General features: G+C 48.1%; 1 protein-coding gene across 1 annotated transcript in view; it reads left to right on the forward strand.

Moving 5' to 3' along the window:
• CACNA1B (calcium channel, voltage-dependent, N type, alpha 1B subunit) overlaps positions 1 to 17,353 on the forward strand; it is a 330,920-nt gene extending 313,567 nt beyond the window's left edge. The window contains exons 41-47 of the mRNA XM_014952366.1: positions 518 to 630; positions 1,744 to 1,871; positions 3,048 to 3,174; positions 3,776 to 3,886; positions 10,839 to 11,046; positions 11,212 to 11,423; positions 15,780 to 17,353. Of these exons, the coding sequence (XP_014807852.1) occupies positions 518 to 630; positions 1,744 to 1,871; positions 3,048 to 3,174; positions 3,776 to 3,886; positions 10,839 to 11,046; positions 11,212 to 11,423; positions 15,780 to 16,316 (1,436 nt within the window). The 3' untranslated portion in view covers positions 16,317 to 17,353. The remainder of the gene's footprint in view (positions 1 to 517; positions 631 to 1,743; positions 1,872 to 3,047; positions 3,175 to 3,775; positions 3,887 to 10,838; positions 11,047 to 11,211; positions 11,424 to 15,779) is intronic.
• The last annotated feature ends 3,448 nt before the right edge of the window (positions 17,354 to 20,801 follow it).

The following is a 20,801-nucleotide window of genomic DNA, read 5'->3' on the forward strand; positions in this document are numbered from 1 at the left end:
GGGCTGGTAGCGTGGCTGTGAGGGGGGAAAAAAGACATCTGGAAAAATGAAATTCACTTTAAATGTATATTAGCCCATTATGCCCCGGTTGACTGTAATTCAAAGAAATAGGAATAAGGCTTCTTTGTTGATAAAAAGCTGGCTGCGGATCTGGTATTAATTTAGCAATTCTTCTGTCAGCAAGGCTTACAATGCCACAGAGCTTTCCTGCCTGTTTTTTTTCACAAAGTCTCTGTGAATGTTTGCCACAGAGAGCTAGAGACAGGGGCCGTCCTCCTCAAATGTGAAAGGCAACAACAAACAAAGATCTGAAACAGTCTGTTGTAACCTTTTCTTGGTCTTTTTTTCTCTTCCCCTCTTTTCTGTGCCTGTTTTGCCTCGTTATTCTAATGTTGCCTCTTCTTTCTCCTTGCTTTTGTTGTTATTTCTTCTGCTCTGTGACTTATTCTTCTCTTCTCCTGATCCTCTCATGTTCCTCACTGGAACGTCTCTGCTGTGTTCCTCCACCCTCTGACAGCTGATGAGATGACTGTGGGGAAGGTCTACGCGGCCCTGATGATATTCGACTTCTACAAGCAGAACAAGAACAGCAGGGAGCAAGTGCACCAGCCTCCTGGGGGCCTCTGCCAGGTACTCAACCCAAAGATGTCCTCCTCCTTCTTGGGCAACCTCTTCTCCAGCATCAGGCAACTCTCACGAAGAGTCACTGGCATGTTTGAGCCAGAAAGTGTGGATAATTCCCCAGGCAGGATTTGAAAATGCCATCTCAGAAAATGGAAACCACTCCTGAAAGTCTGTCTCTCTCTAAAAATAAATAAATATTGTCGTAGTTGCCTTTTCCAGTGGGCCTGGAAAGGCCTTTTCCAAAAAAAAGTCAAGTGACATTTGGCAGTAGATTTTCCTCTTTGGCAGCCCTATTTTCAGAAATGGTCTAGGGATGGGGAACACCAAATGATTTCTTTGGGACACCAAAGAATTATTGAAAGCTGATGGTGGTTTGGGTATAAAATGTTTAATTTGCTTTTGAAAATGGGAATTATTCAGAATCGTTTGGACTCTAAAATTTGAAGATTTTTACAATTTCTTGAAAATATTTGCACACAACTGGCTTGGGCTTGAAACCCCAGTGATTTCCAATAGGACACATACCCATTGATTTCAGGATGGCCACCCAGCTGGTCTCCAGTGCGGCCAGTCTGTCTGTCTGTCTGTCTGTCTGTCTGTCTGTCTGTCTGTCTGTCTGTCTGTCTGTCTGTCTGTCTGTCTGTCTGTCTGTCTGTCTGTCTGTCTGTCTGTCTGTCTCACCGATGGGACGCTCCAGCAGATGTGGTGTCACAAAGTGCCACCTGAATGGCACCACTCCTTTTGGTCACATCAGTGTATGAGACCCTGCTGTGCTCTGGTGACCGGGGCAATATTTTTTATTGCCTAGAATAACACTGCAGCCCATCCTCACCGTACACAGCTCTTTCTCTGACAACCTCTCCTTCTGCTCCACAGCCCGGACCAGTGTCACTCTTCCACCCCCAGTCTGTCTGTCTGTCTGTCTCACAAATGGGACGCTCCAGCAGATGTGGTGTCACAAAGTGCCACCTGAATTGCACCAGTCCCTTTGGTCACATCAGTGTGAGACCCTGCTGTGTTCTGGTGACTGGGGGAATATTTTTTATTACCTAGAATAACACTGCAGCCCGTCCTCACCGTACACAGCTGTCTCTGACAACCTCTCCTTCTGCTCCACAGCCCGGACCAGTGTCACTCTTCCACCCCCTGAAGGCCACTCTGGAGCAAACCCAGCCCGCAGCATTCACCAACGCCAAGGCCTTCCTTCGCCAGAAAAGCTCAGCCTCACTCAACAACGGGGGCGCCTTGTGAGTATCCTGTCACCTCCCCACCAAAGCTGCAGCTTGGGGCAGGGAGGACACTGGGTGTAGGCATCAACCCTGACCACTGCTGGTTCAGTTGCTCTGGAGATGGGCCAACACCGCTGGTGGCACCAAGACCAGCAGTCCCTTCACGCCATGGCTGGGACAATTTCCCACCGATTTCCCTACCAAAATGCCTCCACGCGGCTCTGCTTCCCGCTGCTGACTCAGGTGCAGTTATCCAGGTAGTGGTAGAGTTGGGTTCTCCAGGGCTGGATGTTTTCTTAATGGTCTTCTCTGAATCTTTGTTGGAGAGCTTTCTGTTGTGGCTAGTTGTGAGTTTGCTTGCAGGAATTTGGGGTCAGTGCAAAAGAATCAAATCCCGATCCCCCCGACCACCACTGCAGTGAGTTCTTGGGAGTCAAAATGACCCCCCCTGAACACCACTGCAGTGAGTTCTTGGGAGTCAAAAGGTCCTTGGGAACAAAGTCACCCCTTGATCTCGTGGCACTTGGTAACAGCAAGAGTTCCTTGAGACTTTCCAGGACAGAATCTGGCTCTTTCTCCTTGGGCAAAATAATACCTCCATGGAGGGCTTACTAAACAGTTATAGTAACAGTGATCCCTAATCAATTTTCTATTTCCTGCTCTTGTTCAGGTGACTTTAGTCAGGGTCACAATTGCTATGGATTTGTAGTGATAGACATCTGAAGTTTAAATGTCCCAAATAAACCCAATGGCGGGGAACCACCATCAGACTCAACGGTGAAACCCAGGCCCCCTGTACCACTGTGCATTCAGTGAATGTACTTTTGCACGGCCACAGACATGTTTGACCAACGTCTATCTGGTCTTGCATAGATAATGTGCCTGAGCTCCAAAATTCTTCATTCTTCATCAGAACTTAAGCTGCAGAAGTTGTTTTCCTAAGTTACTGAGAAATAACCAGCGGTGGCTGGTTTGATTTTCTTGTTGCTCTTGGGATGTTCAAGGTGTATAGGAAATGGCCCTGGAAAAACCCAGGGGACCTTATAGTTTCACCAGCAGCTGGGCCTGTCCTGCAACTCATTTCACAAGTGAATACTCAAAGGGTATCCGAATGGTTTACCTTCTTCACAATAAGGTCAGCAAAAATCTCTTTGCAAAAGATTTAATCTTTTTTTCCTCTTTTCCTTCTGACAGGCCAGCCCCAGAGGGTGGCATCAAAGAGTCCAGTTCTTGGGGGACCCAACGCACCCAGGATGTGTTTTATGAAACCAGGACACCAGCTTTTGAACGAGGCCACTCAGAAGAAATCCCCATTGAACGGGTGAGCAAACACGGTGAAGCTGTGAAGACAGGGTGAGATGCAGTAGATTTTAGAAATGCAGTGGGGTTTTAGAAAGTTTAGAAAGTGTTTAGAAAAAATGGGTGAAGACAGGGTGAAGTGCAGGAGACTGTAGATCTGTTCCTTGAGACAAGCGTTATTCTGTCTCTTACAACCCCTACTTTGCTTGAAAATTATAGAGAAAAGCCAAATCTGGTACCTTCTACAGTCTGATAGTTATACGTGTGGACGTGCTTTTTATGGAATTACACATCTGCTGCCATGGGTTACTCAAGGTTATCTCTTCCTTGTCCCATTGTCCCCATCCCATTGTTGTCAGTGTACAGACTCAGGTGAGGGGTTTCCCGGGTCACAGCTGGGCTCATTGCCAGGGCTGGTGGAAGAGCTTAGCCCATTGTTGTCTTTGTTGAAGACAACACTGTGGATAGAGTAACCTGGCTACTTCACAACTCTTACTTTACTCCCTTTCCCATACTAGCATCTCTTCGCAACTAAATCAAACTTAGCAGAAGCCAGCTCAGATGATGGCTTCAAAGCTGATGTTCATGTCCTTGCTACTGAAACCATTTCTTGTTTCAATCAGGTGGTAGAAATGAGGGAAATCAGCCCCACACTTGCCAACGGAGAGCACCAACCAGGCCTGGAGAGCCAGGGGCGGGCGGCTTCCATGCCCCGCTTGGCTGCCGAAACTCAGGTGAGCAAGGGAGGCTTTACTGGTGGTGGGGGACTGAAAGCAGGTCAAGAACTCAGTATCTTCTCTCTGCTCGCCATGTTCTTGGAAGTTTGTGAATACCTGTTTTTAAAGGTGTTTGCTGAACCTGGAGATGGGTAACCAGCCTTTGTGCTTGGACGGCAGGTATTCATGTGCCTAATTTTACTCATCCCTGGTTTCTCCCCAAAGAAATCCCTCTGTCTGGGTAGGTAACTGATGACTGCCCACCCAAGGGTGTCTGTTCTGATTAACTGGGAACAATACTATTTTCCAGCCTGTATTCCTGGAAGGCAATGTTCCTGTTTTCTTAATGGTCTTCTCTGAATCTTTGTTGGAGAGCTTTCTGTTGTGGCTAGTTGTGAGTTTGCTTGCAGGAATTTGGGGTCAGTGCAAAAGAATCAAATCCCGATCCCCCCGACCACCACTGCAGTGAGTTCTTGGGAGTCAAAAGGTCCTTGGGAACAATGTCACCCCTTGAACTCATGGCACTTGGTAACAGCAAGAGTTCCTTGAGACTTTCCAGGACAGAATCTGGCTCTTTCTCCTTGGGCAAAATAATACCTCCATGGAGGGCTTACTAAACAGTTATAGTAACAGTGATCCCTAATCAATTTTCTATTTCCTGCTCTTGTTCAGGTGACTTTAGTCAGGGTCACAATTGCTATGGATTTGTAGTGATAGACATCTGAAGTTTAAATGTCCCAAATAAACCCAATGGCGGGGAACCACCATCAGACTCAACGGTGAAACCCAGGCCCCCTGTACCACTGTGCATTCAGTGAATGTACTTTTGCACGGCCACAGACATGTTTGACCAACGTCTATCTGGTCTTGCATAGATAATGTGCCTGAGCTCCAAAATTCTTCATTCTTCATCAGAACTTAAGCTGCAGAAGTTGTTTTCCTAAGTTACTGAGAAATAACCAGCGGTGGCTGGTTTGATTTTCTTGTTGCTCTTGGGATGTTCAAGGTGTATAGGAAATGGCCCTGGAAAAACCCAGAGGACCTTATATCTTCACCAGCAGCTGGGCCTGTCCTGCAACTCATTTCACAAGTGAATACTCAAAGGGTATCCAAATGGTTTACCTTCTTCACAATAAGGTCAGCAAAAAACTCTTTGCAAAAGATTTAATCTTTTTTTCCTGTTTTCCTTCTGACAGGCCAGCCCCAGAGGGTGGCATCAAAGAGTCTAGTTCTTGGGGGACCCAACGCACCCAGGATGTGTTTTATGAAACCAGGACACCAGCTTTTGAACGAGGCCACTCAGAAGAAATCCCCATTGAACGGGTGAGCAAACACGGTGAAGCTGTGAAGACAGGGTGAGATGCAGTAGATTTTAGAAATGCAGTGGGGTTTTAGAAAGTTTAGAAAGTGTTTAGAAAAAATGGGTGAAGACAGGGTGAAGTGCAGGAGACTGTAGATCTGTTCCTTGAGACAAGCGTGAAACGGGTGAAGACAGGGTGAAGGCAGTAGACTGTAGATCTGTTCCTTGAGACAAGCGTTATTCTGTCTCTTACAACCCCTACTTTGCTTGAAAATTATAGAGAAAAGCCAAATCTGGTACCTTCTACAGTCTGATAGTTATACGTGTGGACGTGCTTTTAATGGAATTACACATCTGCTGCCATGGGTTACTCAAGGTTATCTCTTCCTTGTCCCATTGTCCCCATCCCATTGTTGTCAGTGTACAAACTCAGGTGAGGGTTTTCCTGGGTCACAGCTGGGCTCATTGCCAGGGCTGGTGGAAGAGCTTAGCCCATTGTTGTCTTTGTTGAAGACAACACTGTGGATAGAGTAACCTGGCTACTTCACAACTCTTACTTTACTCCCTTTCCCATACTAGCATCTCTTCACAACTAAATCAAACTTAGCAGAAGCCTGCTCAGGTGATGGTTTCAAAGCTGATGTTCCTGTCCTTGCTACTGAAACAATTTCTTGTTTCAATCAGGTGGTAGAAATGAGGGAAATCAGCCCCACACTTGCCAACGGAGAGCACCAACCAGGCCTGGAGAGCCAGGGGCGGGCGGCTTCCATGCCCCGCTTGGCTGCCGAAACTCAGGTGAGCAAGGGAGGCTTTACTGGTGGTGGGGGACTGAAAGCAGGTCAAGAACTCAGTATCTTCTCTCTGCTCGCCATGTTCTTGGAAGTTTGTGAATACCTGTTTTTAAAGGTGTTTGCTGAACCTGGAGATGGGTAACCAGCCTTTGTGCTTGGACGGCAGGTATTCATGTGCCTAATTTTACTCATCCCTGGTTTCTCCCCAAAGAAATCCCTCTGTCTGGGTAGGTAACTGATGACTGCCCACCCAAGGGTGTCTGTTCTGATTAACTGGGAACAATACTATTTTCCAGCCTGTATTCCTGGAAGGCAATGTTCCCCATTGACAGCTGTGCCATCTATCCAGACAGTCAAGGCACGCTCCAGTGCCTGAGCCATGAGGAATGCTGGAGATGTGCTCTGATTCCCTTTGATGAAAGCAGTAGGTACAGAAAATAGCAGGGAGCCTGTGCCCGGAAGGCTGCATTACAGAATCACAGAATCTTCTAGTTTCGAAGGGACCTTAAAGATCATCTTGTCCAACCGTCAACCTCACTGACAAAAATAGACACCTGCACAACAAACAAGAAGCATCACCATCACTAAACCAGACCTCCCAGCACTTCATCAACCTGTCTTTTGAACACCTCCAGGGATGGTGCCTCAACCACCTCCCTGGGCAGCCCATTCCAATGGCTGAGAACCCTTTCAGTGAAAAAATTTTTCCTAATATCCAGCCTGAACCTCCCCTGGCGCAACTTGAGGCCACTTCCTCTCGTCCTGTCGCATTGAGACACTAAGCATCCTCCCTGTTATTTTTTCTCTTCCCGCAGTATTTGGCATATGCTGTGTTGTGAATTTGGTCAGTAAAATGTTGTTGAGGATTTCCCTTGTTAAGAAATCTCATCGCTAGGGGTTGATATTTATCAGCGGTTTGTGGACGCTCCTTAGTGCGTAGGGTGTCACGGTTTTCACACATCATTTTTGGGCATTCCACGTGTTCATTGCTAGCTCGTTGTCCCTGATGCTCTCCAGCCACCATCCTCCCTCCCGTGTGCCAGAAAATCTTTCCACTCATAGTCATGTCTCTCATTCAAAGGGCCTGATTCACGCAGCCGGGAGGGAGCAGCCCGGGGTTGTGGGCTGTTTCCATCGCTCTCCCTGAGAAGCAGACCATGAAAAAATAGGCTGCACCTTAAAACTAAAATCCCCTGTATTGCACACACAGCCATAGCCCCAGCAGATAGAATCCTTTCTCCAACGTGCTCGGGCTGGCACGAGCTCTGCTTCATCGGCGAGCGGATTTCCCAGCTGACTTTGGAAACTGCAGCCTTTGTGTGAGCACCGGGACCCTCTGCGTTATCAGGAGCACCACTCAACATGCTTAATAAAAGAAACAGACCCCAAAGCAAACCCTTACCCCCTCCCTTCCCCCTTCCCAGAACAAAGTTGTCCTTTATTCTAGACCGTGAGTAGCATCTTTCCTTCCAAGGGGATGCAGTTGGCAGCAGCAGGAGCCTTTTCCTTGGGCAAGGTATTTGCAGAAGTGAGGGTCTCTGGCAGGGACACGGCACACGTTCCTCCCCCCACCCCGTGAAAGCTGGCTCATCTCGTGATGAATCAGGCCCAGAATACCTGAGCAGATCTAACCTCATTTAATAATACAATGTTTTTTGGTGGTTGTAGCTTCAGCTGAATAACCGATGTACTTTCTGTGTGTGTCTCCCCCCTCCATGCCCTCCACCCTCCCTCTCACGTGCTGCTTCTGCTCCCCGCCCCCAAACTTTGAGTTCTTTATAACTCTTATTTACAATTCTTTCTGTTCCTGGATGTCTCTCTTTCTCTCTGCCCGTCATTCCTCTGTCTTTTTATGTTCCATTTTCTTTTTTATTTATTTATTTATTTTTTTTAATAAAATCTTCCTATGCTTTCAATCTCACCTCCTCCCTCCCTCTTTGCTGCCCTCCCTCCCCCATCACCTCCCCTCCCTGGTCGTCATCGTGTCTGCTGCACATCTGCCGTGATGTCTGACAATGGCTGTACTGTGGGGCTGCTTCCAATAATGTCTCTCATCTTGTCCGAATTGTTTGCAGAGGAGCAAAGCACGGTCACCTGGGAGTTACCTAGCAGTATGTAGTTTGCACTAAGTTGTATACCCTACATTAAATTCATGTTAAGAAACGATTAACCTCCCTTAAACCCTTTACTTTTTTCCCCCCCTTCTCATTCGGAGTCCAGTCTTGCCCCGACGCAGCCGCTATCTCTTTCCACTTTGCTGCAGTTCCCTCGATGCACAATTGCACGCCGCACGCTGTAATAGCGGGGGTTTTCTGTTTGTTTGTTTTGCTTATTTATTTGTTTTTGTATGCCTTGTTGCACAGGAATTTTAGGGAGTGAAAACAAGCGGTTTGGTAATGAAGAAGCAATTAGTAACTCTCTGGAGGGTTATGGTATAGTCTCCCGAGCCTGTGCACGGCCCGTGAACGTAACGAGAGCATTGGGAACCCTTATGGAAAGGGTATTCAGTGCTTTGCCACTTCCCATTAGTGTCAGCGGGGACTTCTGTCCCTGGAACAAGCACAGAATCAGGTCCTAAGACCAAAGAGAAATAAGAGTTTCTTACTGATTTGGCTGGCTTTTTGTTGGGAAATTTCTGTCGTCGTCTTCCTGGCAGCTCCTACATGGATTTTGGAAATCTGGAGGAGTGTTTTTAGTGGGATGTATTTTCGCTTTTCTTTTGCCCATCAGACCATCTGGTTTATGGGCACCTCAGCCTTCCTTCATCTTAGAATCATAGAATAGTTTGGGTTGCAAGGAACCCACCCCCTGCCCTGGGCAGGGACACCTCCCACCAGACCAGGTTGCTCCAAGCCCCCTCCAACCTGCCCTTGAACCCCTCCAGGGATGGGGCAGCCACAGCTTCTCTGGGCAACCTGGGCCAGGCTCTCACCACCCTCACACCAAAGAAGTTCTTCCCCACATCTCATCTCCATCTCCCCTCTTTCAGTGTCAAACCCTTCCCCCTCATCCTGTAGCTCCCCTCCCTGATCCAGAGTCCCTCCCCAGCTCTCCTGGAGCACCTTTAGGGACTGGAAGGGGCTCTAAGGTCTCCCCGGAGCCTTCTTTTCTCCAGGCTGAACCCCCCCAACTCTCTCAGCCTGTCCTCACAGCAGAGGGGCTCCAGCCCTCGGAGCATCTCCATGACCTTCTCTGGACCCACTCCAAGAGGTCCATGTCCTCCTGGCAAGCTTCAGTCTCAACAGTAAGCAAGGAGGACAAACATGAAGCTCTTCAATATAATCTCTTACACATCAGGAGCCACCAGAGGAGACCAGTACAGCCCAGCACGGTCCTGCTGATGGTGCTGGTGCAGACCCTGGGGATGCACCGATGCTGAGGGCTGTGCTCTGCTCACCCATCAGTGTCTTCCTTCTGCCTCTGAGACACCTTCCAGCTCTGGTGGGAAGCACCAAAATTTGGATAACTGCCTAGCAAAAGAGAGATCACCCAACAAAAATTCAGCCCGGACTGCACCTTTGCACACAAGATAATCCCCCCGCGACAGCCCACTGGGAGGGAGAGCGGTTTTTTTTCCACTCAAAATAAGGATCAAGGCTTTGCCTTGTGTAAATATCATGGGGCAGCAGAGATCCGAGGTTGGGGATAAGCAAACAAAATAGCACAGACGGTAAAAATAATACAGGGCTCTTCGGAAAGGTTACAGTGAACAAAGTAAATGTTCTTGCGAGAGCTGTTGTTGGAGGCAGATATTGGATTGTGAGTTCAAACAAGGGTCAGAGCTGAGGGACCAGAGGACATCCTGAGCTCCTTCCCCGTCAGGTTTGACCAATGTTCTCTGAGGTCTTTCCTTTGCCGCACAGCTTTGATGCAGTGGTAGACCCAGGGAAGCCTCCAGAGGTTGGATGAAGCTCCACCACTGGTGGAGGCCAGGAGAATGAAAGAGAATTGTGGGAATTGTCTTAATTTCCTGAGCTTTATACCTGGGAATTGGACAGTGGGGAAGGGAAAGGCTGTGAGAACAGCTTGCGCTCCACTTGTCTTGGTTTCTGCAGAGCATCTTGGTAAGGTTTTGATCCAAAGGGAAGGGAGCAGAGTGTGGAGCTGCTGCTGGCACAGGGACAGGGCCTGGCAATGCCCATGGCAGGCTGCATTACTGCCCTCAGTGTCCAGACTTTTGGCCACAAACGATTTGAAATCAGCAATAGCAAAGGCAAGTAGTCATTGTTGGAGATGTCCTAGTAGAATTGCAGGACATACGTGCTGTCCTGCTTGTCTCAGCCACAAGAGCTTTGAGGAGTGATGGTGGGACAAGAGGAGTGTAAATGTTTGATGGGAGTTTTCTTCAATTGCAGGGAGGTAGAAGTGATTTCTCAGTGGCTTGGCCTGTCCCTTGCCCACTTATTCCTGATTTCTCCCCATGCGATGCCCAGCAACGCTTTCATGCTTTCCCCTTCGGAGCTGCTTTGGGATGACCCCATGCCCTGAAGCAGCTTTGGGTGAAACTATTCTTGGAGAATTACCTTTGTGAGGCGCTTGGCTCCTGCTCTGCCCTGTGTCCCTGCTCACCTACCGTTGACTCCCGCTGTGTTTTGGTGTGAAGTGCTGCATCTCGCTCTGCGCCCGTGGTACCCGTGGGTTGGCATCCTGCTAGAAGCAAAGCCCATTTCAGCAAGTGGAGATCACGTTCGCTCCCAAAATCCACCATTCCACAAGTCCTTCTGCCCATTCCAGTTATATCCAATTAACCATTTCTCTCCTTCCCCTCCTTTCCCCCTTTTTCTTACTGTATATCCCTCCCCATGCTGGGAACGAAGCAGCCGAGGCCGGTGCAGCACCTGCCCTCACCCTGCTCCGTGTCCCTCCATCTGCTTTGCAGCCCATCCCGGACACCAGCCCCATGAAACGCTCCGTGTCCACGCTGACCCCGCAGCGTCCTCACCCCATGCACCTCTACGAATACTCCCTGGAGCGCATGCCGCCGGAGCAAGGGCATCACCACCATCACCACCGCTGCCACCGGCGGAAAGAGAAGAAGCAGAAGTCCTTGGACAGGGCTGCCCATCAGATGGCCGATGGAGAAGCTGGTAAGTGCTCTGCAAGCAAGGATTTGTCCCTTGGTCTCCTCCCTCCAGGATGCACACTTGCCATCGGATGCGATGGGGCATCCCTTCCCCATGGAATGACCTCTCTGCCCCACACTTGGGAGTTCCTCCCATGTTGGTGACCCTCAACCAATGTTCTTTTTTCAGTGGCCCACTCTGGTGAGTCTTCTGCCAAGGACAAGAAGCAGGAACGTGGCCGGTCCCAAGAGAGGAAACAACATTCCTCCTCCTCCTCTGAAAAGCAGCGCTTCTACTCCTGCGACCGCTACGGCAGCCGGGACCGTTCTCAGCCCAAGTCTGCCGATCAGAGCAGGCCCACCTCACCCAACGGAGGGCCAGAGCAAGGTCCACACAGACAGGTGAGGAGATGCAGGGTGGGAAAAGAGCTCTAAGGTCTTCCAGGGGTGTGCACACCTTTTCCATGTTTTGTTTAAACTAAAGGCGACAGAATGGGGGAGGAAGGCCAGGCAGTAGGAGATCATAGAATGGTTTTGGTTGGAAGGGACCTTAAAGATCATCCAGTTCCAACCCCCCTGCCATGGGCAGGGACACCTCCCACCAGACCAGGTTGCTCAAAGCCCCATCCAGCCTGGCCTTGAACACCTCCAGGGATGGATAAAGCCATTGAGGTTCTGCTTGTTGCTTCACATCCCAAATTGGGGTGGAAATGTCACTTGATGGCTCATTAGTAGCCACCTACAGACTGAGTGACTCCAAACATCTTGCAGAGAACCCACTGCCAAGGACACTTTTGCTTATGGTTTCAGCAGAGCAACCTGGGAGTGAGTGACTCCAGACATCTCGCAGAGACCCCACTGCCAAGGACACTCTTGCTTATGGTTTCAGCAGAGCAACCTGGGAGACCCTAGAACTGGCAGCTCTCAATGCTGAAAGTGCATCTGGGCCAAGGCATACTGGTAGTGTGGAGTGCGAACTGGGCAACTGGGCTGAACTGGTCCCCTGCTTGTGTTAATCCAGCACCTACTGCTGCCCCGGGCACCAATATCTGGTGGTGACCATCGCGGTAGAAGCCACTGTAATACAGCATAGGGACTTCAGACAGCCAGAGCTGTGATTTCAGCAGAGTTTGGTCATATTAGCAGGATTTTCCAGCTGCTGTTGGCTTCAGAGCAGCCCTGCAGTGTGGAACAGGTTGATTTTCTGAAAATTGAGGAAAAGGTCCTTTTTCCCTTGTGTCAAATCAAATGTGTTCTCTCTACCTGGGAGGACAATCACAGTAAGGGAGAGGAGGGATGTAGGAGAAGGCAGGAATTGGGTGGAAGGGGAGAGAGCTCAGCCCCGGGTCAGCAGGATCCCTGCAAACCTCTCCAAGCAACGCACAGCCGCTGTGGGAGCCTCTGGCCCATCCCTCCAAAATCTCCCAAAATTTGCATCCTGCGGGTGTCGTGGGAGCAGTGGGGTGTCCCAGAAGGGGCTGTCATCCATGGTCCCCTACAGCTACATCAGTGGGGAGTGGGATGAAATCCTGTCCTTCAGCACGAGTGGGAGCCTGAGGGAAGGATTTAGATGAAGGGGCTTCATAGTGTCCTGCTACCTGGAAAATGAAGCATTTTTTTGTCTCCTTACCCTGGCCCGTGTCTTCCTCTTGGACCTTGCATGGTCCTCAGCAGCATCACGTGCTGCAGTGAGCGCTCAGGGACTGCTGGGGACACCCAGGGCATGGGACAAGCTTTGCTGGGACCAGATGTGACACTGGTTTGAGATCTGATGCACCCAGGACTGTTTGCAGCCTTAGAAAAAGGGACCTGGAGCCCAACAGGGCTTCACCCTGTTTGTTGCTGCGTTCCCCGACTGGGCCTTCATCTGTTTTTTTCAGATGAGTTTTTCTTTCCATTTCTTCATTTCTCCCTCTGCTTTGAGAGGCAGGACCGTGGCACTGACTTTTAGCACGGTGTCTCTCCTTTCTCGCATGCTCAGCTTACCAAAAACTTTGAATATCACCTATGTTTTAATTAAAAAACCTGAAACCTTCCCATAGTTAATAGCCCACCAGCATCCAAGCATCAGCTGCCCGCTGTAAACCTGTTTCCCCAGTTCCAGTAAAGTCTGTATTGTCTCCCGTGTGGGTTTAGAGAGACAGGGCACAGAAAGCCTGTTGTATTCCATCCACTCACATTTATCTACTCTGAGTGGAGCTGCTAATATATCCCCCTGAAAAAAAATACAAAAAAAATTAGCCAAAGCAGCATATTACATCTGTCCCAATGAGCTGAAGTCCCTTGTCTTAATAAGGTGTTTGTGAGAAGCTCTGTCAGGCCCCTTCCTGCATTATTTTGGCTCGATAACAGGGTGTTTTGTTAATTCTCAAGGATTTTCTTTGTCAGTCAATCCCTCTCCTTGGGAGACACAGCTTTTCCCAGGAGCCCTGGCCCAGCAGGTTTCACCAGCTCCCTGGAAGTCCCTGTATTTACCAAAAAGAGACACTGGTTTGAGCTTCATCCTGCCAACAAGGTGGCTCCCTTCCAGGTAGAGCCAAGCCAAAAATCAGGTTTGGTTCAAAAACTTGGTTTTTGGAGGTTTTTTATTTTAACACAAAAGAGGAGGCAAGAAAACTAAGCCATGAACATTTCATTGTGGGGCAACTCACAAGGCTTTTTTTGACCCCCATCGAAATGTTGTGCATCTTCTGTGAGTTATTTCACCATTTCTTCGTCAGTGCAGGTGAATTGTTAAATATAAACCGCATTCCACAATGAAGCTGGGAAAAAAAAATATTGAAATGAGATGAAACTTATGGGATTTTCAAACGCTTCTGCAGGAAGGAACTTGATTTGAAAAAAGACCTGATAATTTCTTTTATAACCAAGACCACTTCCTGAATTGACCCTGGATGAAAGAAGTTTGAAAAATCTTGTAAAAACATTTTTAGGCAGCTTAATATTTGCCAAAAGAATATAGTTCTGCTTTCTTTTGTAAGTATTGTAACTTTGAGGTGTTAAGCTTCGGGCCGTTGGAAAAAGCCAGGAATCTTCTCCGGGATGTTGGGACATTGTAGATCACTGAGTGATGGTCACCATCATCACCATCTCCTCCACCACCATGGGGAAGCACATGATGGGAGGCAGCCTGGCTGGGGGGTGGGTGCCTGGGATGGGAATATGGGTTTGTAGCAGAGAGTAAGGCTGAAATGTGGGGAAGCCAGGGAAGGGAGAGGGGGAAAATGAAAGAAGAGAAAGGCAAATACTCGGTTTCTAGGCTGTGAGAGAGAGAATCATAGAATTTCCCAGGTTGGGAGGGACCTTTCAGATCATGGAGTCCAACCATCAACCCAACACTGACAGAAACCATCACTGAACCATGTTCCTCAGAATCCTACCTGTCTTTTAAACACCTCCAGGGATGGTGACTCCACCACTTCCCTGGGCAGCCCATTCCAAGGCTTAATAACCCTTTCAGTGTAACAATTTTTCCTAATATCCATCCTGAACCTCCCCTGGCACAACTTGAGGCCATTTCCTCTTGTCCCATGGCCTGTTCCTTGGGAGAAGAGACCGACCCCCCTGGCTACACCCTCCTTTCAGGGAGTTGTAGGGAGAGAGAAGGTCTGAACGTGACACAACTCATGACAACAGCAGCTAAAACAGCCTCTACATCCAGCACTGCCCTGAAAACTCTGCTGGAAAACCCAGGCAGAGCAGAACAAGCGTTGATTGATAGCCCGACAAGCAACAACCTGATGTTTTTATATATAGGAAGGAAAAAATCACTCTAAAAATTAAAGGTCTGATCTCAAAATGTTAGGTCACGGAGGACTTGAGGGATTTTTAAAATAGCACTCACAGGGCTATTCGTGTGCTGCCCTGGGAGAATGTAAACAGAAACGTCAAAACAAGGGCCTGTTCCTCTCACTCATCTCATTTTTTTAACTTACTGTAGTTTAGCTGACTCTCACATGTCACTATTAGTAACCCAGGGAGCTGCCAGGCTCTTCTTCCACTCAAAAATCAAGTGTGTAATATTAAAGAGGACACATTTTTAAGGAACTCGTTAGTTAGATGCCATCCAAAAAGCTGCTTGTTGTTGTTTTCTCAGAAAGTGGCTATTTAATCAAAATACATTTTGTTCCCAAAACTACCCAAAAATAGTCTGCCCCCAAATCCTCCTTCCACATAATCCAGTTTTGACCACAGAAGTGATCCCCAACATCAGCATTCGCAACCGTGGGGGGAAGTTCTGCAAAAACCTGCCGCCCCAAAGCAGAGAGTGATGTTTTCCAAATTGTGTTTGCCAAAAAAAAAAAACACAAAACCCCCAGCAACTACCGTAGGCTTTTGAGCTGCTCCCTCCCAGTTCAGGTAAGGCGCATGCCCAGCCTGTGTATGGTGTTGGATGCCTTCCCCCTGGACAGTGTCCCCTCCTGTTGGAGCCCTCCTGCCGGTTTGCGTCCCACCGATGCTCTGACCCTTTCTGTTCTTATTTACCTCTCGCAGAACTTCCATTTTCCAGCTCTTCACATCCCGTCTTGAACGATTTCTCGAGAACCTCCTCCCCCCCGACTGTGCTTGTCTAAACTCTCTCTTTTTTTGTGTGTTTTTTTTTTCTTTTCTTCTTTTTTCCGCTTTTCTTTCCTCTTGTGACTTCGTCTCTCCCTCCTGTTGCTTCTCCTTCCGTTCTCTACCTGCCTGCCTTTGTGTTCGTCTGGTGTGTTTCCCCTCTTTTATTTTTTGATTTGCTTTGTTCCAATTTTTATGTAGGGCAGTGGTTCAGTTAATGGGAGCCCCTTGCTGTCGACATCTGGTGCTAGTACCCCATGCCGGGGTCGGAGGCAGCTCCCACAGACTCCACTCACCCCACGTCCCAGCATCACTTACAAGACGGCCAACTCTTCGCCCGTCCACTTCACCAGTTTCCAAACCGGCCTCCCCACTTTCTCCCCGGGACGCCTGAGCCGCGGTTTGTCCGAGCACAACGCCCTGCTGAGGGGGGACCAGCAGCCACCCCCGCCGGCGGTGGCCCGCATCGGCTCCGACCCCTACCTGGGCCACCGCGACGACGCCGACAGCCCCTACCGCGCCGTGCCCGAGGACACCCTCACCTTCGAGGAGGCGGTGGCCACCAACTCGGGACGGTCCTCAAGGACTTCTTACGTCTCCTCCTTGACCTCCCAGTCTCACCAAATCCGCAGGGTGCCCAACGGCTACCACTACACGCTGGGGCTCAACACGGGCCCCGGGACTGGCACCAGAGGACGTAGTTACTACCACGAAGCCGACGAGGACGACTGGTGCTAGCGGCACGGCAGAGCCCTCCAAGGTGTGCGCGTTTAAAAATCGATGAGTTTTATCATCTGGAAGGCTGCGCGCTCCCACGCGCGCGGTGGGGCAGCCCCCGCCGCCAGAACTGCTCTGCCCCCGGGGCCGGAGACACTCCTGCAGCCTCTCTCCTCTCTTTATTTTGTTCTTTTTTTCTTTTCTTTTTAATTTTTTTTCGTTTTTTTTTAAATTTTATTTTGCACTAGACAAACGGAGGACGAAGGCTCCCTCCTTAGGGGAAGGGCAGAAGAAGGGGGCGCATCTCTCTCTCCCCCTCTCTCCCACCTCCCTACTGCCTTGTCTAGTTCCAAGACACGCAGCCGATGCCAAATCCGCGACACACACACACACACACACACACACACACACACGTGAGAAGCCGAGAGAAGAGCGGTCCTCAAACCTTCGACGGCGGGGAAAAAAAAACAGACTGTCGAGCCTTTTCGAGATTGGCGCAGGTTTTTTTTGGGCTCTTTCTTAATTAATTTATTAGTATATTTTATTTTTTTTTCCCCCCCTCTTCTCCTCCTCCCCAGCCAGGGTGGGAGTCGGGGGGGTTGAGTTAACGGACACCATCTTCGAACAAAAGATTGCCCCCGCCTTTTATCTCGTTCACCGCTAAGAAGGAAAGAGATCCAGCCGAGAAACTGGGAGAGGAGGAGAAACACAGACAGGAACAAAGGACAGTCCCTTGGGACTTGATGTTCAGCCACCCCAAGGCTTGTCGGAGGAGCCAGTGCCATCCCCTCCCTTCCCCCGGAGCTGGGACTCTGCCGAGTGGATCTCTTTGATTTTACTCACCGCGTCAGGTCCTTCACACTGACACACGATAAAGCCACAAGAGAGCTACTTTGTAAGGACTCTTTCCTTGCTGCTGAGACTTTTCTTTTCCGTCCCTTTCTCTCCTGTCGACCGCAACACGCCCTCACTGTTTTGTCTTGTTTACAATATAAGCTTGATTTAGCAAAAAAAAAAAAAAAAAACCAACTTACAAAAAAAAAAAAAAAAAAAACCCCCAGAGAAAAAAAAAAAAAAAAAAAAAAAAAGGAAAACACCCAGAGGAAAAAAAAACAACAACAACAAAGAGGAAAAAGTGTAGGCGTGAGAAGAAGAAATGTTATTGGTTTTATATCAAGCTATTAGATAGAACTTTAACTTTTCATTGTGTGCATTTTTGTAAATTGTACAGTAAAAAAAAAAAAAAAAAAGAAATCAGATGCAAAAGAGAAAGAGAAATACAATCTGAAAGAGTAAAAATGGACTGAAATTGCTAGTGAGTAGTTTAGTCTCAGAGAGTTCCACAAAAAACTCATGCCTTGGCACCTGAAAGCTGACATAGTCACCAACAACAGTGCAAACCTAATGTAAAAACACAGCTTCTGCAAACTGGTAGCATTTCAAAACCTTCTCCTGTCTTGTACAGTACTTTATTCCTCCTCCTCTTCGATCTACTAGCTTCTAAACAGAATTTTCCTTGCTTCTTATAGGCAGTGTTGCCAGCTCTTACAATTTTAGCATGAACTTTGAGGTATTTGATGCTTTATTTAAACCCTCAGCTCCTGCAAATGCAAAAAGAATTTTTTTAAAGGTAAACCAAAACTTTCTAGGTCTCATGATTATGTAGGAAGCTTGAAAGTGTGATGCCAAAGATATACCTTAAGACTTAATCTCTCAACATTCAGAAGTCATCATGTGAATATCAAAAACTCAAGTGTGCTGGGGAAAAAAAAAAAAAAAAAAAAAGAAAAAAAATACTCTTTATGTAGAGAATTAGTCCAATTGTCATTCCAGGTCCCACCGTTTCTACCGAATGCTCCAGTTGTTCACTACTAAGTGCCTAACCTTTGAAATCTTTCACAGCGACGATGCAACCTCTTGCTCCGACGCCTCGGGGGGAGCGTGGGGGGGGCAGGAGGGGAGGGAGGGCAGGGCCAGGGGGGGTCCGCGCTGCACCCACCACCCCCCGTCATGTCACTGGGCAACGCATCCCAGTACCAAGCTGGGAGCTGACAGTGGGGAAGGCAAACACGCTTTGGGGTTGGCTTGGGTTTTGTTGGCCTTTACTTTTTCTTTTTCTCTTTTTTTTTAAAAATTATTTTAAAATACGCTTTTATTGGTGGGAGGGGAGCGATGGCAGCAAACCAACCCGGCCTTTTCTCGTTGACTAGCGTTGAGGTCCTGCAGGAGAGATGCAGGTGGAGGAGCCCGGCGTTGGCAGAGATGCTCTTGCAGGAGAAGCAGCATCATCTTTGGCACCGCAGGTCAAGGCACGGTTGGGCTGCGACGAGAGCTCTGGCCACGTTCCACGGTGCACAACGTGTGTTGAGGGCAGCTGGAGAGGGTCTTGTTTTATTGCCTGTTAAGGTTTAAAAAAAAAAAACAAAAAAGAAGAGAGAAAAATAAGCAAAACCTCTAACTCTGATTCTCAGGGATGAGATTTCTGTGTCCGTTCAATGGCTCTTCCGTTGGGACCATTTCTTTCTTTTGTGCCCCCCTGGATTTCTGCGCCTTGAGCCTGGGAAAGGGGCCCACACCATGTGCTGGTGGGGAAGGAGCAGCCTGGGCAGGACCCTGTGTCCGTGGGTCTGACAAAGCTCATTTGGGGCAGGGGGGGTGGCCAGAGGACACGTAGAACACCGACACGAGGTTCAAGGAGGAAGGGTGGGAGATGCCAGATGAGCGCATCGCTAAAAATGCTGGTAGGAAAGAGGAAAGTGTTGGACAAGATGACTTTTTTCAGAGGATCTACCAAGCCCCAGAACTGTGAACCTTCTCCAGGTGATGGCTAGATCCCGCCGGTCCCTGGTGATTCGTTTTGTCCTTGGGGTATGGGATGCTACCAAAATGCTCAGGAGGTCTCTTCTGCTCTCAGCAAAAGCCTTCCAGCCTCAGGCAGGGAGCAGGCTGCTGTAGGGTGGTTCTTCACATCTCCTGTAGCTCTTCCATTGAGGAAATTCCACCTGGTTTTGTTTCCTTCTGTGTTTTTTGGGGGGTTTTGTTGTGTTTTTTTTATTTTTTTTGTTCCGTTACTAAATAATAACCTCTGGCCAATCTCATCCCTGGATTCTGCTCCAAGGCTGACTCCTGTCTGTATCTCTGTCTCTGTATTTATGTGCACTTTGAATAAAGGGGGTGCGACGGGCGGTGGGGGATTGGGGTTTTTGTTGTGTTTTTTTTATTTTTTTTGTTCCACTACTAAATAATAACCTCTGGCCAATCTCATCCCTGGATTCTGCTCCAAGGCTGACTCCTGTCTGTATCTCTGTCTCTGTATTTATGTGCACTTTGAATAAAGGGGGTGCGACGGGCGGTGGGGACGGGCTGTGCTTTGCAACCGGAGGGCTATGCAACAAGATGACACGTTCGGACACACATCCAAACCACCCAGAGGCAGAAAGACCTTCATCCATTCTGTAGCTTTATCTGCTGGATTTTCCTGTTTCAGGCTTCAGCATGATTGTGACCAAATGTTTTATATATATTTCTTTTTTTTTTAATTTCATTTTTTTCTTTTTTTTTTTTCCTTATACGAAGGCACAAACACTTTATTTGAAATTTTAAAGACAAGGTTACTATTTGACTCCAGGAAGCAGAGGAGAGGGGAAAAGCAATCTCCCCGACAGCGCACGCAGACATTGTACCCACACCAGAAAGCAAAAGAGATGACTTTCTGTACTGAATAATTTTTGCCTTTTTCCCCCGCTCCGCCTTTCCCCCTCCTTCCCCCCCCCGATTTTCCATCCCCAGACCCTCAGCCCCACACGAACACACCATCTGGAAGCGCACAGCCAAATTCTTACTGGAATTCACTCCCATCCTTAGGCAGAACACGAAGAAGCAGCTCAAGTTGTCTAATCCTCCACTCGCCTCGTAGGGGTCGGTGACAGTGACGGAAAAGCCTGATCACAACTGTCCACAACCCTTTCCCGACCCTTTTTCTTTTTACTTACAGCCTCTCTGCTGTCTCTTCAACACATCCATGATATTTCCAAGAATCCTCATAGTGAGTTGCCAAACTTGAATTGCACCGATCAGTTTTCTGCATCCAGAACCAGTCTCGTAGTGGCTGTACTTTGAATAAGTAATGTTTGCATGTAAAATATATACATATATACATATATATAAAAAAGTATGTGCATGGAAAATGTTTATCTTCGTACTTTTTTGATACAATGTATTCATCAGTTGTTAATTTTTAATTATATTTGATATAAATTGGGGGTTTGTTGCAAAACTTTATATTTAAAAAAACAGTGTTAAAAATTATAAAAGTTCCAACCATGCAACACAAGTGGAACTTTACCCAAAAAAAAAAGGGAGAAAAAAAAAAAGAAAAAAAAAGGTTCTGTGATTGCCTAGTTTGCTGCCTGAGTAATATTTATCAGCCAAACTTTGAATTCTGCAGTTGTTTCTACAATTACATTTTGTATGAAGCAAAGTCCTTGAATTAAAATAAAAACTTAG

This window comes from Calidris pugnax, unplaced genomic scaffold (genome assembly GCF_001431845.1).
Source record: "Calidris pugnax isolate Ruff unplaced genomic scaffold, ASM143184v1 scaffold135, whole genome shotgun sequence".
NCBI classification, from domain to species: Eukaryota; Metazoa; Chordata; class Aves; order Charadriiformes; family Scolopacidae; genus Calidris; species Calidris pugnax.